Raw genomic sequence first — 17,156 nt, forward strand, 5'->3', positions numbered from 1 at the left:
GGGAGTCCTGACCCCCCCAGTGAGGAGTTCAAGGGCCTTGGGGGCCTGTTCTCCAGTGAGGGGACCATAGAACCTGAGACTGTTCACTCTACCGCAGCATAGAGGGTGCCGATCCAGAGGGCGGAGCTCTGGAAGTAGAGGTCAGTTCTGGCTCCTGCTCTCGTCCCGGGTCATGAAATATGGGTCCGGACCAGAGGAGCCAGAGCAGGAATACAAGCGGCTGGAATGTTCCTCAGCAGACGGAGAAGTTGGGACTTTTATTAGTTAATTAACAAACCTCCCATTATCATTCTAGACTTGGATTGCACACAGATTAAAAAATAATATAACAATATCTAGTCATGATCCAGTGCGTAAAATCACATGAAACAAAGAAATTAATATCAAGCTCAATGAATTCAGCTGAAGTGTTGGTTGTGTGCAAAGCAAACCTGACATTTTCATGTGATTTTCCAACTGCAGCAGGTTTGATCGGTAGCAAGAAGCATCATCGATCCACTCAGGCTAGAGAAGCACAGAGGGAGCACGTCGAGCTCAATGCCACCATCTTGTCTGAATATAAGAAACAGATGAGCTCAGTTGAAGATTGGAGGCTTCATAAACCTTTTTGGACCTCATCCACCCAGACAAGAGAAATAAGAATGATGGATGGACGATATCTTTACATCGTCCATGTTTAATTCCGCTGAATGATGACAAACTGTAGTACTGAATTAAACCTTAAATAGAAGTCTTACTTTGACACCCACAATCTGCAGAGAACATCAAATCAGCTGTCATAGGACTCAACAAGCAACGTCATACATGAAGTCATGGAAGTAGTGTGACTCACCAGGCGGAGCATGGCTTCAATAAGGGAAGATCATGACCTCATGCTTTCCACGTTAGCACCGCCATGCATGCAGGACGTCTCCATGATGGCCAAGTCCATCACTGCAGAAATATTCCTGATACGCCAGCAAGGGAAACCAAAAACCTGCCGTTGCCTCACAGTCGTCTTTCCGACTTTATTCTCTCCCGTTGCCCTCCAGTTGTCTCCGGTCCCACCAACCTCCAAGTGGTCAAGACCACCTCTTCATCCGCAGTGGTCCAATGGGAGCAGTCGCAGGGAGAAATTGACAGGTACCGTATGACTGTGTCGCCCAATGACGGAGCGGGGAGAAGTCAAGAAATGACCATCCAACCTGACAGAGACTCCGCCCACATCCAGGAGCTGGAGGCAGGGCGTTTGTATGACATCGTACTTGTAGCGGAAAAAGGCTCAAGTCACAGTGGCGCAGCGACCACTCAGGTAGTTCCTGGTGAGTTCAGACCAAGTTAAAAAATTCTCGTGTTCTGCCCTTTTGTTTGATAACAGATTTCTGTATTTGTAGTTTTGCATTTTGCTTTTCTCATTTCCTTGAACTGGAATGAGGTGTGGGGAAACGGTGATGTTTCATTGTGCCAATCACTGTTTGGAAGCAATAGCATCAAAAGTTATGTTCCAAATCAAATCTGGAGATAACAGATGAGTCTTGAGTTGCAAACTTGGACTGAATGAAATCACACAAATTAGTTGTTTTAGACAGTGGCCCGGTGGAGCAGTGGTCCTCCCTGTGGCCCCCCAGCTAGAAGGTTGTGGGTGGAGCAGTGGTCCTCCCTGTGGCCCCCCAGCAAGAAGGTTGTGGGTGGAGCCCCGGCTGCAGCACGGGGTCTTTCTGGGTGAGTCTCCATGTTCTCCCTGTTCCTGCTGGGTTCTCTCTGGTACTCCAGCTTCCTCCACAGTCCAAAGACATCAAGAGGGACCAGGTTAATCCAGACTCTAAATTGACCGTAGGCGTGGCTGGGAGAGCCAATGGTTGTCTGTCTCTATGTGTTGGCCCTGCCATGGACTGGTGACCTGTCCAGGGGGAAGGCTGCTGGGATAGGCTCCACCCCCACCACCCTCAACAGGAGGAGAGGGGGAAGATGGATGGATGGAGGGATGGTTGTTTTAGATTGTTAGATTTGAAACCAAATTTCAGGAGTTTTCAGAGAACATGCCCACTTTTAGGGAAAGTCAATTATGTCCATTGTTGGAATTCTGAATCACGTGAGATAGTTTCTTGGAACCTGCAGAAAAATACAGTAGGATTCAAATGTTCTACTTAATTGGATACTTAATTGTGCTCTTTTTGTTCTCACACCCCATGAAATTGATCTGCTATCAAGTCAGAGTTTTGTGTGTTCCAGGTCTAATTTCTGTTACTCCTTTGAGTTATAGAACTCCATGGTGACCAACAACTATTAGAAACACATGGTACTCTATTACAGTGACCCCCCCCCCTCACACACACACACACACACACACACACACACACACACACACACACACATACACACACACACACACACTGCTGTTTGTTTTCACTCAATCACACACACCATCCTGCTGCCAGAAACACTCACTAGACAAAATGTGGGTTCATCCACTGCTGAAAATAGTCCCATCATTGCACAATTTCATCCTGCTGTACAAATATTTGCTAAAATCTACACAAAGGTTTTGGGGAACTGACTGAACTCTCATTAGAGAGTAGCCTTTTCAGTAGGGTTAATGGGCTGAGGCACCAGTAGTTCAGAAGTCAGAAAGTCCTGAGAAAGATTTGTTTCGTTGTTTTCTTCTGGATTGTGTGCATTTGTTAAGTATTAGAACCCTTTTTCAAACATAGAAAATACAGAACTAGAGTGTGCATCTGCAGTGAACTTGGCAAAACTAGTCAGAACCAGTCAGTGATGAAGGAAAAGGCTGCCCAGCGCCAAAGAGGTGGCGGTGTGTTCTTCCGCCTCCACACTGGCCCTGGTAGAGGGAGCTGGAACCGCCCCATATATGAAGATAAAAAACTGAGTTTAACCTCAAAGGAACTGGAAAAACAAATAAAATGCTTGCTTTCAATTGTTGCTTCTGCTGACAAGTCAAGTGTTTTTCTCCAGAAGGTATTCAGGTAAAACGGCTTTTTCCCTGCTAAGCAACAGCGAGTGAAACTTGTCCAAGAGCCTCATTATGAAGTGGAATTACAGTATAGTGAAAGTTCAGTTTCAACCCTCCAGGGACAAAGATAACGACGTTCAGAGCAAAACATTCCTGACACTAAAAACTAGGTATCTTAATCATGGAAGACATGGACATCAAGCATTTTGAGTTTCTCTTTCCAAGTTGACATTACATATTTATCAGTTTTCTTCTTGCAGGTTCAACAAGGTCACCAATGCCCCGTGTTGTTGGCATAATGGCTAACAAACCGGGCTTCCTCATATGATTCTAAGAATTGAAACTGGTTTCCCTCAGCAGCATGTGATAACTTTAACCTTTTCCAAATGCTCACTTTCTTCACATCTTTAGGAAATATACCACCAAAGGTTTCCATGGCAGCTGTGACTACACAGGTCATGCCGTCGCTTGGGAAAGATGTTGATGTCAAAGATGAAGAGCTGAGTCCACCACCTAAAAAGCAAGTTGTTGACCAACAGGGGAATAAGAGAGCAGGCTCTTTGAAAGCTGGAGGTATTATCAGGATAAGCGAAGACCCATTAGCAACCGTGACTGCCATAACAAAACCAGTGGTCAGCAGAAAAGATGGCTCCAAACCCAAACTCGCAGAAAGACCTTTTTTGTTGAGGAAGCCAAATGCCCCAAGCATGGTGCAATGGAACACAACCAGAGTTGCACCTGGAGATAAAAGACCTTTGAAAACACTCCCAACTGGACTTAAGAGGAAGGTCCTGATATCCAAAAAGCCTAAACCAGGACCCCCTACCACAGAGCACAGGACAATATCTTTGGCTGCCAAAGACGTCAGTGGTCAGACATCACAACCTGAGATGATTGATGCCAGGAATCAAGCTCAAATGTCTGGGACTGATTCAGGAAGTGACAGCCCAAGTAGCTCAGATGAACCAACTGTTCCTGTTGCCATAAAAAAGAAACCTTGGAACATCACGGAAGTTCAGGGAGGCAACACCACTCCAGAGACTTCAGAGCCAGCTAGGGCTGGTCAAATCAATGAGAAGAAATGTATAAACAAAATTAAAGTGACACACATCAGATTGCCCAAAAAGGACAAAGGTGGTGGGTGCAAAGGGGATGGAACAGTCCTGGGAGGACATCAGGATTCCTCTGACGCAGATGTACCTCCTTCTGAGTTGGAGTTGTCGTCTGAGGAGAGCGAGGACAATATTTCTCCAGATCCTTTACATGAACTGCTAAAAGACACTTTAGGCAGTTTGAATATCACAACATTTTCCATTCACCTGTCAGAACCTCCAAACCTTTCTGTTGATGATGAAGCAGCAAGGAAGCAGATCTTACGAAGACTGAAGCCACTTTCATCACAATCAGTTTCGCAATCTTCATCACAGTCAGCAGCTGCATTGTCCTCATCATCTACGGAGTCAACGTCACCATCGAAAATAGCTGGAACAGCATCATCTCCACAACCATCAGCGTCACCACCAACATCATCATCCTCTTTCAGCTCAGAAAAATCTGATTCACTTGAAAGCAATCCAGTAGATGTGGATTCTAACAGAAATAGCGGTGATGCTGCTTTACCAGAAAACAGAAAAGTACCTTCAAGAGAAAGCAGTGCACCTGTTTTCCGCCGCACGCCTACAAAGCCAGGATATGTTCGTCGGCCACGCCCGATCAAGGGGCCTTTTCAGAACAGAACACACCTACATTTGAGAACTCCTCACCGCTCCCACGTTTCCTTAAAACTCATCCAAAGAAATGATACTTCTACAGGTGAGTTATCACCTTCATCTATTTCAGAGGAATCATCTGCAGTTCAGGTAAATGTAACAGTGGGAGACAAAAATCAAGATAAAGATGGCACAACTACTCTTACATACCCCGGTAGTGAACAACTGACAAAAAGACTTCCTGATCATAGTCTTCAATATGTGGGACCTTTTCAAAACCGAACTCGTTCAAACCTGAGGTTCCTGACTCGCCCCCCTCAACCTTTAAAACCTGAGAAGCTTACATCTTCCCCTGATGAGCCTGCCACCTCATCTCCCATTGCCAAAGAACTACATTCAGCTGAAGGTACAGGACCAATACTGAAGAACTCTGATGACAGAGGTCAAGAAAGCATGTCCTCTGATTTCAATCAAACGAGACATAAAGGAAGCCCTCACCCAGCCGCCAAAGTTAATTACAAAGATCCGTACGGTGGGCCTTTACAGAACAGAACCAGAGCAAAACTCAGACCACCTCAACCTCCACATAGAGGCCCCATGCGCAAGCCCTTTCCAAACAGAAATGTACATGGAAGCTGGAGTGTTCCTGCTGGAGCCCAAACTAGACAATTAGAGAAAGAGAACAGCCTAGAAATCTCAGATACCCAACTTAGAGGTCAGAATATCAACAGCCGTAGCCAGGATGTACAAATTAGACAAGCAGAAGATCAAGGTACTGCAGAGGTGATCCAGGAAGTTGGCCATGACACAACCATCAGACCACAAGTTCACCAGCTAGAGAATGGGGACAATGATCTGAACCAAACTTCCAAATCTAGAGAAGAAACACGCAACCCAGATTCCACATCTGATTCAGTCAGTCATGAAAAGCAAGTCAATGTCAGCAAAAAGATTAGTGTTCCAGTTCAAAGTAGACCAATTACCACTCACACTTCAACTGTTTCTCGATATAAAGTCTCAAGACCCATCTCAGCTCCAAAGAAACAACCACAAACTAGAAGAATAGCAGCACAGAGTCACACTCAGATGAGAAATGTCAATGGAAGTCAAAGGGAAGAGGACACTCCAAACATGGGCAGTAAAACAGAACTAATGAAAATTAGTGATTCCGAGTCCAAAACAGGTTCTTCTGAAGTCACAAGAGAATCTCTAGATAATGTGAAAGTGACAAATCGGACCTCGGGCGGATTTAGAGTCGTATGGGATGCACCAGAGGGGAAGTATAAAAACTTTGTTGTGACGAGTAAAGAAGCTGGAAAACCTAAAGAAGCAAAAGAGGAGAAACATCAAGGTGTCCAGGTTGAAAAGGAAGTGAAGCATCAACCATACAAGGAAGCAAAACATGGAGGCACCGAAGATGAAAACACAATACCTGAAAGTGTTTCCAAACCCAGTCTGAGCATCGCAGAACCGGCAACACACACAGACAAAACCATCAAAAAGGTCCTCCCTGGTTCTGCTCGCTCATTCAAATTTGAGGACCTTCTTCCTCAGACCGAGTATGCAGTGACCTTGCTCGGAAAGGGTCCCGGGCTTCTGTCCAAGCTGCACAAGCTTGTCATCAGTACAGGTACAAGCCATTGTAACAGTAGACCACCATGAACGACTGCTGTGCAATGCTACAACATTACTTTGATGTTGTGAAGTCTTGTTCAGAAATCCTTTCTCCTTGATCTCACACCTCCAAAATGTTGAAAACAAAGTAGTTCACACGTACATTGTCTCTTCTGCACTTTGTTGTGTTGGTTTTGATGTAATTATTAACTCTTCGGTATGACTGGAGATGTTTTCTTACCTAATAAGTGCTTTGTTTGTTTTCATTTCAAGAGCTGTAGGGCTGAGAAGCTCTTGAAAACTGTAAGCTTGTGATTTACAGTTTTTCTTAACATGTTTTTCACCCAATCATTATTTTGTTGATCTTGTTGTTCACAAAGCCCACTAGAGCGGTTGTTTTTATTGTCTTAATAATTTTCTCACTCACTCAACATTGATGAAGGATGAGGAAAACACTGACGTTTGTTCATGATCGTACTAACCTGAACCGTTTGCTAGCCACCAGTACATGCATGAAAACATTAAGGTGACACTTGTTTGTATTTAAAATTTGGAGGTAAAATAGATCTTTTTCCATGGCACAAGATTGGGAATTTTGATGAAAATAAATAAGTGCTTAAGTTTATACATATTTTCAGAATTGAAATGTTCGCGACTAGGTCCTTCCATCATATTTGCAGCTGCAGTTTAGTCCATAAACAGAATTTCCAGGTTGAGTAGGAACAGAAAATTTGAACATGGTTAAGGTCAGGTTCATTTGTGTGGCGCCAAACCCCAACCAAAGTTCTGTCCTGACTCTGTCCAAGTAGAGCAGGTCCAGCACCTCCCTCCTTCAATGAACCTCCACCCAACAATTCTCCATCAGCAGCACATCCTGCAACAGCAGCCACCAGAACCTTCCTTTACCAGCAGGAAGGTGGAGCAGATCCAGGATCAGTGGGGACGGAGAGAGAGCAGGAGAGCAGGACAGAGACAAAGACAGAGAATGGAGGAAGACAGAGAGACAGAAGGAAAGAGAGGGACAGAGATAAAGAGAGAGAGAGAAAGGAGGAGAGACTGATGGACAGAGACAAAGGCAGAGAATGGAGGAGGACAGAGAGACAGAAGGAGAGAGAGGGACAGAGAGAAAGAGATAGAGAAAGGAGGAGAGACTGATGGACAGAGGAGTTAGTAACACGTATGAGGACAGGAGGAGGAGAGAGAAGCCCAGTGCATCATGGGAGATCCCAGCAGTCTGAGCCTATAGCAGCAGATCTAAGGGCCAGCCTAAGCAGTCCTGACTATAAGCCTGATCAACAAGGAAGGTCTTAAGTCTGCTCTTAAACCTAGAGAGGGGGTCTGGGTCCTGGACTGAAACTGGGAGACGGTTCCACAGGAGGGGAGCCTGATCGCTGAAGGCTCTGGCTCCATTCTACTTTTAAAGTTATCATAGGACTCACGGGGAGAACACGGAGTGTTAACCAATAAATGTTTGTCCTGGCTATTGTGCGTAGTTGGTGGCTAGGAGCTGCAAGTGTATGTTAGCGTTTAAGGTAATTGGACTGTCAACCGGCTAACGGTTTGTTCATCTGAGCTCATCTGGCAGAGGAACAAAGAGAGGACAAAGTGTGTTTATGTCATAGTATAAGTTGTGAATGATTTACACATGAAGAAGTACAGAGAAAGAATTAGTTCTTTGTTTGGATAAAAAATTAATGTGTTGAAATAATGGAGATCTTCAATTAATCACTATAAATTGTTGGCATTTCTCTCTTTGTGTAAATGTCTTTCATATCCACCAAGCTCTCATTTTCAGGTTGGAGTAAGCAGCTAACTATTAATAATGTAACTCCACTGCTATCTAGGGTCCATCTATGGCGTCAGATAGCAATCAAAGTCATGAGAGCGCAAATACAAACTAAAGGAGCACAGGATCAGGAATTGAGGGCATCAGAAACACAACACTGCGAGGTCAAAAATAATCTTGTGGCCATTCAAGTTTTTGTCTCAGCGTGTAAATCGTGACAGAGCAGTTGTGAGACGGTGGCGCTGCTCGCTGTCTCTTCTAACTTTCTCGCTCTCTATATTTTTTCCTACCTGAAACACGTCACGGGGGTAAGGCTCGACAAGACGATTGCCGATCGAAGTTCGTCGGTGGAATGCGCCTGTTGAGGGTCAGCTGTTTGAATCAATTTTCTTGTGACTCCATTCCTTCCTGAGATAGTTGCTGTGTTCAGACTGGTTGCTCCCAACTGTTGATCTAAACAGGACTTCACAATAACACTTAAAATAAGAATCAAAACATGGAGCTGGCTAGTTTTGGCCCCGCTGACCATTAACAGGAGTACTAGGCGAACTTCTTCTTCTTCGATGTGGTTTAATGGCACGTTCGTTGCATGACCGCCACCTACCGCCTAAGAAAAATTGATTTAAACAGCTGACCCTCAACAGGCGTATTCCGCCGACGAACTTCGATCGGCAATCATCTTGTCGAGCCTTACCCCCGTGACGTGTTTCAGGTAGGAAAAAATATAGAGAGCGAGAAAGTTAGAAGAGACAGCGAGCAGCGCCACCGTCTCACAACTGCTCTCTGTCACGATTTACACGCTGAGACAAAACTTTAATGGCCACAAGATCATTTTTGACCTCGCAATTTTGTGTTTCTGATGCCCTCAATTCCTGATCCTGTGCTCCTTCAGTTTGTATTTGCGCTCTCATGACTTTGACAGCTATCTGACGCCATATCCATCATCTGCATTTAAATGTGTCTGTGTATGACTGTATACTGTATATATGTGGGTGCGGTACATATATACACATCAAATCACTGGAGCACTAATAGCAAATGTGTGGATGAATAAATAAAGTCAGCAGTGTTTCCCATTCACAAAAAACCCAATTGTTCTCACTATTTTGTCATTGTTTCTACTGATCTCATCATGAACCCTCACACATATTTTAAACCTCGTCTCCACGTCTTCATTCTTATTCATACCTTTAATCCTGTGTTTTTATCTTTAATTTCCTTATTTATGTTCTGCAAGTCTGCCTGCTTTTCGTTAAAAAACACATTTGCAGTTGTCTACATCTTTATTTGCTATCCTTCATTCATCCGTCCCTTTGTTCCTCACACGATGCAGGTCCCGAGCCTCCAACCAACATCGTCTTCAGTGAGGTGACAGAAGACTCTCTGACGGTGTCCTGGACCAAACCCAACAATCCTGTTCATGGCTTTAAGGTCACTTACACCAACACGGAGGACGGTGAGGAATTCTATGTTGAAACCTACTCACCAGCACTTCTTGGAGCTCAACAGTTCCTCAAACATCATCACAATGTTTCAGTTGCAACCTGAAAGTTCTTTAAACTTCAGGTTCACACATTTTTGAACTTGTGTGTGCTGTTCCTTCCTCGCTGGCTAGATTTGTACATGTTTTGAGTTGAACTATGCAAAACATTTCTCAACATTTTCACCCACAGAGAAATTATTTTCCAGAGAACAGTGTCGGTAGCATCATGTCAGCTTCAACCCTTCTAGTCAGCAACCTTCAAAATAAAGATTCCATTGATTCGACAACGGCTCACATTCTACCTCTGCTCCGTCCAGGTGAGCCGGTGTCAGTGTCGGTGGACTGGGAGGACTCCGCCCTCGGCCTGTCACAGCTGTCGCCTGGCTCCTCTTATGAGGTCAGTGTCATCTCCATCCTCGGATTGGATGAGAGTGACCCCATCAAAGACGTCGTCAAGACACGTAAGTACGGCTGCGGACAAGTTTTCCTCGTTTGCTTTAGTTTCCTGCCTGTTCACTGCACCTCTGCAGTGCTGCCATTGTTGTTTTGACTCTCAACCGATTAAACAGAATCATCACATTCAAGGATGCCGATTGGAATTCCATCCAGGAAAACGCTCTGGACAAGAGAGTTTCCATACCTTGAATCACCTTGAAAAAAATTGAAAACTCAGATTCAAATTGTGTTCGTCCAGGACCATGTGGTAACCTCTCACATTGGGTTCTCATCAGCACACTATCAAAACAAAACAGGAAAAAAAAAGATGTTTGTGACGAATATGTGGTTCCTCTGCCTGTTCCCGTCTCCGGCAGTCCCTGACCCACCTACCGACCTGCAGGCTATAAACATCACCGATACCAAGGCCTTGCTATTATGGCGTCCTGCGCTGGCCACCATTGATAAATACACCATCGTGTATAACTCTGGGAAAGGTAGATAGTACAGACCTCAAGGAAATTAATTTCATTGTCTGAACATGTACAGCTACAAAAATGAAAATTGGCTGTTGTTGGTTTAGAGTCAGAGTTGAGGGTCACGGTGTCAGGAAACGCAGCAGAGCAGCAGCTGAGCACCCTGGAAGGATCCACCACCTACACCGTCACCATCAGAAGCCAGCTGGGCGACCTGGAGAGCTCGCCAGCCACCACCAGCTTCACCACGGCCGAAGGTCAGACCCTCACTGCAGACTGTAGCTTCCATCGATCAACAGAGTCTCGATGACAGACGTTGATTTTGTCGTTGAGTTGCAGTCTGGATGAAAATGTTGAGCTTGGTTTGTCCTCAATGGTGAGGTGAGCTGGTCTTGTACCAGCAGTGATGCAACGTTGTAACTCCACCTCTACTCAACCAGGCTCTGGGGGAGATGAGGATGCACCACGTGATCTGCAGGCCAGCCATGTGACCCCTCGTACCACTCTGTTGTCATGGAAACCTCCTACAAAGCTTGCGAATAGCTACAAGCTTGTGTATAAGACCGAAGGTCAAGAAGAGAAGGTGAGATGATGAGGGATTCATTTGGCTTCACCCTGAAGGTACCACTTGCCTATCAGGATGTTTTTCTTCCTGCGTCATGTTTTATCGACTCCAGAATGCAGGAAGATCCAGCCATGTGTATTTAGCTTGAAGCTAATGGAGGCTGATGGCTAACAGCAGCTAAACTGTCCAGCAATGTCTGTTCACCAACTCTCCAGGTCTCCTTGATCCAGACGGAGGACCAGAGATCCAGTAACACTTGGACCGGAGATTAAAACAAAGTAGAAGACGTCCGGATGACGCATTTACGTTTTACACTTGGACATTTTTGCTGTTGTTGGCCATCAGTCTCATTTAGCGTGAAGCTAAATTGGCTCTTTCTGACTGATGTCACGAGTCCTTCTTGAGTGTTCAAGATGTGTTCACACTTTGATTTAGAGTCAAGTCATTAAACTCACTCAGTTCACCACCTGATGTGATACCTGAGCTCTTCCCATCTCATTTCCTGGTTGGTCCTCTACAGGAAGTGATTGTGGATGCCATGGTTACAGAGTACAATCTGACCAGGCTTCACCCAGGAGCCAAGTACACAGCCCAGCTGCAGGCAGAGGAAGGAGGCCGCTACACCTCCGCTGTCGCCACAGAGTTCACCACCGGTATGACGGCTTTGAATGTTTCAGTGCCGCCTGACAAATAGAGGTCATACTATAGTTCATCTTCCTCCTCCTCCTCTTCCTCCTGCTCAGGCACCCTGCGCTTCCCCTTCCCCTCCGACTGCTCTCAGGAGCTGCTGAACGGCATCAGGACATCTGGCGAGGTGGAGATTTTCCCTCAGGGCAAAGACGGGGCACCAGTCATGGTTTACTGTGACATGGACACAGACGACGGAGGCTGGACGGTGTGGTGACATCACCAGGTGCATCATCAGTCTCCAGGGAAAGGTCATCAGCTGGGTTACACTGTGTTTCCTGTCTGCAGGTGTTCCAGAGGAGGAAGGACGGTTCTGTGGATTTCTTCAGAAGCTGGAAGGACTATGTGAAGGGATTCGGTGATCTGAGTGAAGAGTTTTGGCTCGGTGAGCGACTTACACAAGAACCGTCAATAAATGACACAGTTCAACAACCCAACATGTGATTTTATCAGTGATTTCTTTACTTTTCCTTTCTTGTATAAGATCTTTTGCATGAGCGCCCTGGAGCAGAGCTGCCCCTCCCGTTTCTACATTAGCTTCCCTGACAAAGAGACGAGAGAAACACCAACAGCAGTAAATGCAAATACTGCTTGAAAATGAACAGAATCCTGCAGGGAATGAAGTAACTGTACGAGAGGAGCAGAGGAGAAACGCGGTGCTCTCAAACCACGAGCAGTAGCAGACTGACTGAAGGATCATTGCAGAAACAAAGGCAATGTTTCACGCTAATATTTGGACTCCACCTCAAGACGACACAATCAGATATAGCGACCAATACCATTGTTTGGTGGGGCGGAGCCTGTCGTGAACCCCTGACAGGCTCATATCTCACTGATGATGCTGCATGAATGCAACTGATGTGATTTAACAAGAAACGATGCGGTAAAACAGAGAGGAAGTCAACGCTGCAGTGACAGTGACAGGCTCACGCAGTCTCGCGCTGCTCTGAATTTGAATTTTTTTCCTCTGGATGCAGGAAGTAGAAACGAGCTGAACCAGCACAGAACAGCCCGACTCAGGAAGTGAAGGCTCCTAACTCAGCTTCATCACAGTCCTCCTACTCCTCCTCCACCTCCACCTTTAATCTGTTCATCAGCAGAATGTCTGTGGCTCCAAGAGCCAACAGGAGGGTTGTGGGTCCCTCCGGGGAGCGGGTCTGAGGGAGGAGCAGTTGTCAGGTGTTACGTGGGTCAGCAGAAGTGTGGTGGGCGGTATGAGGTGAATAATTATTCAAACTCCCTCCCCCCAGGCCTTGATAGCCTCCACAACCTGACGACCATGACCAAGATGGTTCTACGCATTGACCTGCGGGACGGAGACGAGTCCGTATTCGCCAAGTACTCCACATTTGAGGTGGCAAAGAGGCACTACAGGCTGACGGTGGGCGGGTACAGCGGCACGGCGGGTGAGAACTGACAACGATCAGCTGATGTTGGGCCAAAACAAGCCGCAACACATGCTTGTAAATTGTGTTCATGGAAAGTTTCTTTCTGATCAATTTAATGAACAATAAATGTTTAAAAAAGTGCATTAAAGTAAACTTGGAGCACTGAAAAATAAAAATTAACATGTAAATAAAACACCTTCCAGGATACCTTTAGTTTTGGATGAACATTAAAGTGTCTGAAGGTAAAATAAGATTATTAAATCACATTCTAAAGATTTTCCGGAACAATTTTTAGTCAGCCAGTCAATGAAAATATGCTGACAATATGACAAATGACGATGACTAAATCGGTGGTGGGACAATCCTGGTTTTTCATTGGTCGGTGCCTGCAGACTGGTTATACTGGTTCTTTTTAGGGCCTAAATGTGACTGTGATTGTTGGGTTTAGTTCTAGCTGGTATTTCTGATCCCATGATTGCCAGGCTATGTTGTGTACAGTAGCATGGGGGGGGGGGGTACGCAGAAAAAAAAACCTTCCAATTACTGTCTTTTTTGTGTTAAATTCAAAGTTACGAGTGATCAGATGTGCATGGACCAGCAACGGTACAGTTAGCATTTGGAGTCCCACAACAACCCTACTTTATTGCGCGATGTACATGTGAGGTGTTGTTTGTTTCGCTTCTTTGGCTGCAAATTGCCGTTCCAGTACAAGCAGCTGCTAACGTTAGCTACGTAGCTCGAATAAGTCAACAGCATACAGCAGTGCTGTAACAGCACCTTTCAGCACTTAAAAATCACGTCACGACTTTTTACTAAAGAATGAGAAATCTCTCTCTTGACATCGATGGGGAATGGGTGCGATGAGGTTATACTCACAACATCACTTTTAGCCAATCAGCCAGTTTGACAAAGTGGGGTATCTTTGGTGAAATCGTCCGGAGGCGGGAGCTCCTGCTCCGCCGCTATGACCGGACTGGGACAGACGCAACTTCTGCACCATCTGCGCCTTGAGTTTGCCGTGTTTGGTGTGAAAGGCCCGAACCAACTTGTGATAGAAGAATAACATCAATAGCAATAAGTTTGACTGGCAAGCGGGCTGGCCAGTAGGATGGCCAGCAGGTTCATAGCGGTGGCCGTGGCCACCCCCTGGTGGCGCTGTTGGCTCTAAACCAGATGAACCTCCCACCATACCAGCCAATCAGAGGCAAAGTAGGGCTGGGGGTGGGTCACCAAGGTCTTCAGTCCCTCGCGCCCAAAATGTTGCCAAACATGGATAAATGCTTGAACCCCCGTCTTTAGCTGGTGCAGCTAAAGACCGAATCCTGACCCCCCCCCCCCCCCCCCCATCTGCTCTGAGGGGCCTAGCTGCTGGTGGTGACAGCACCATCTGGGGGTAGAAGGAAACACAGCAGGAAGCGGGGTTAAGAGCTGCTGTGAAGTTTGGGAACTACTGTCCTGTCTTCCTTTCCAGGCGACTCCCTCAGTTACCACAACAACCGGATCTTCTCCACCAGGGATCGTGACCCAGCGCCGTTCATCACCCGCTGTGCGATGTCTTACCGGGGTGGCTGGTGGTACAAGAACTGCCATGAGGCGAACCTCAACGGCCTGTACGGCATCGACGTCAAACACCAGGTAGCGTCACTGACTCAGCGTGCAATCACACAAAAGACGACTGAAGTTTGCCCCAGCGTGACGGTGTCCTTGCAGCACTGGTTCAGGACTGGACGTCAGTCTGGAGAACCAGAGCGTCCTCCCATCCAAAGCAGACATGTTCCTTTACCTGCTTGCTGCTCTTTGAACATGTTTTGTTCAAACAGATGTTTTTTGGGGGACTACTTTCCTCAATCACACATTGTCTGTATTCCGATGCACATTTGCAGCTGCACTACAGCAGCATGCAGCTGCAGGAGCATCGGTGCCTCATAATAACCCTCATCAAGTGAGCCGCACTGTCCCTTTAAGGGGACCATCTCAACCCTTTCCCGGGTCAAACGACTCTACAGTACACGTGGTTTTTACCTGCGTTATGGAGAAGTGTATTTTCCTTTCTCCAGCTCCTCCTGCTGCAGTGCTCTGTTGCACCTGTGCAGCATGGTTAGCACGCTGCGCCGCTAGCATCCCGGAGGGAAGCATTCATGCTGACTGAGTTGTTAAACGTCCCTCGGCATTGCGGCCTGTGTTTGACGGGTCAGTAACGAAAGCTGGACTCGACCGGAGTGGAAGGAGTCTTCCAGCTGTTTAGCTGTTAAACAACTGCATCTACAAGATTGAATTGAATTGAATTGAATTGAATTGAATTGAATTGAATTGAATTGAATTGAATTGAATTGAATTGAATTGAATTGGATTGAATTGAACTGAATTGGATTGAATTGAACTGAATTGAATTGAACTGAATTGTATTGAATGCCTTTTATTGTCATTATACAAGTATAATGAGATTAGAGCCAGAACCATTTTCAGTGCAAGAATAAAAGGAAAAGAATGAGAGAATAAATAAAAAACAAGGAAATAAATAATTTACAATATTAAAAATATAGAAGATATAAAAAAAAAAAATATATATATATAAGGTATGTACAGTACACATATATACATATACGACATGATAATGAGGTACGGTATGTATTTCACAGTGTATTCTACATACAGAGGGATTTTACACAGAGAGTCGGTTTAATGTGATGGGGAATTTGCACAGACAGTGAGTCGGTTGAATTTACTGCTTATGTGAGTTAAGGGTGGTGATGGCTTTTGGAAAGAAGCTGTTCTTGTATCTATTTGTCCTTGTTTTAATACTTCTGTAACGCCTTCCAGAGGGCAGAAGGTGGAACAGGTCAGAAGCAGGGTGTGAACTGTCTTTGAGGGCGTTGTTGGCTCTGCTGAGGCAGCGTGAGGTGTAGATGTCCGTCAGGGAGGGGAGAGGGCAGCCAATGATCCTCTGAGCTGTCTTCACCACCCTCTGCAGCCTCTCCCTGTCTGCAGCAGTGCAGCTGCCGTACCACACCGTGATACAGTATGTCAGCAGGACCTCGATGGATGAGCAGTAAAAGGTCAGCAGCGGGTTGGTGTTGAGTTTGTGCTTCCTGAGAACTCTCAGGAAGTGTAACCGCTGCTGAGCCTTCTTGGTGATTGCTGTTATATTGTCTGTCCAAGTGATGTCGGCGGAAATGAGAACCCTGAAAGTATGGACCCTCTCCACTTGCTCGCCATTGATGAAAAGGGGGGCTGGGTCAGTGCAGTGCCTCCTGAAGTCAATGATGATAAACAATGATGATAAACAGATAAACTGCTCATCAGTGTTAGTGGTTCAGGCTTGACTTAAAAGGTGTGTGTGTGTGTGTGTGTGTGTGTGTGTGTGTGTGTGTGTGTGTGTCAGGGTGTGATCTGGACCTCCTGGAAAGGAAAAGATTTCTCTGTTCCTTTCACTGAGATGAAGATGCGACCAGCAGCCTTCAGTCCTCCGTCCAGTGGATGAACGCCGCTCTGAGCTAATGAACAGCGAAACACATGCATGGATGGCGGCGTTTGACAACGTGTGCAAACCAGCATGCATGTGAACAAACACATATCGCTTCAGAGGAGAGGAAGTCGTATTCTGTCACGCGTATAGAGGACAGTTACCAGGATGTTCGTGTGGATTGTACAGTTCCCTGTTTTTATGGTTTCTGTTTCCATCAGAATTTCTCAACTGGCTCCGTATTTAAAGGGTCATTCCATAAGTTTTCAGTCGCATCAGAGCAGATGAACGCCAGTAACACGACGGATGACTTACCAGCGGCGGTAACGGCCTCTGCTAGCAGCACTTTAGCATTTGTTTAGTTGATGGATCAATTCATATTCAGTCAGATTTTTTGATGTAAATAAATATCACACAACACGCCTTAGTTATACACGCAGTTATACACAGTAAAATACAGAACCCTGAGTACATAGAGTACTGTGTCTTCTTGGTTTGAAGTGTTTCAGGAACTAATAAAAAGCCTGTTTGATCGGTTTCTGATCTCATCTGGTGGGATTTTATTTGTTGTCTGGTCGTAAAACACTGAAAGGATTTTGC

General features: G+C 45.7%; 1 protein-coding gene across 4 annotated transcripts in view; it reads left to right on the forward strand.

Moving 5' to 3' along the window:
• Nucleotides 1–17,063, forward strand: part of LOC147240192 (tenascin-R-like) — a 43,612-nt gene extending 26,549 nt beyond the window's left edge. The window contains exons 8-20 of one of the 4 annotated variants that reach the window (XM_086193848.1): nt 1,032–1,301; nt 3,362–6,289; nt 9,393–9,515; nt 9,860–10,003; nt 10,355–10,474; nt 10,561–10,710; nt 10,894–11,036; nt 11,539–11,671; nt 11,762–11,913; nt 11,994–12,090; nt 12,956–13,111; nt 14,565–14,728; nt 16,476–17,063. In XM_086193848.1, the coding sequence (XP_086049974.1) occupies nt 1,032–1,301; nt 3,362–6,289; nt 9,393–9,515; nt 9,860–10,003; nt 10,355–10,474; nt 10,561–10,710; nt 10,894–11,036; nt 11,539–11,671; nt 11,762–11,913; nt 11,994–12,090; nt 12,956–13,111; nt 14,565–14,728; nt 16,476–16,574 (4,679 nt within the window). In that variant the 3' untranslated portion in view covers nt 16,575–17,063. Of the gene's footprint in view, nt 1–1,031; nt 1,302–3,361; nt 6,383–9,392; nt 9,516–9,859; nt 10,004–10,354; nt 10,475–10,560; nt 10,711–10,893; nt 11,037–11,538; nt 11,672–11,761; nt 11,914–11,993; nt 12,091–12,189; nt 12,597–12,955; nt 13,112–14,564; nt 14,729–16,475 lie in introns of those variants that run through there. The other 3 variants (XM_086193851.1, XM_086193849.1, XM_086193850.1) reach the window with 3 other exon arrangements.
• The last annotated feature ends 93 nt before the right edge of the window (nt 17,064–17,156 follow it).

Source organism: Aulostomus chinensis, chromosome 22 (genome assembly GCF_037954235.1).
Source record: "Aulostomus chinensis isolate RoL2024-O1b breed Wild chromosome 22, RoL_Achi_v1.0, whole genome shotgun sequence".
NCBI lineage: Eukaryota > Metazoa > Chordata > Actinopteri > Syngnathiformes > Aulostomidae > Aulostomus > Aulostomus chinensis.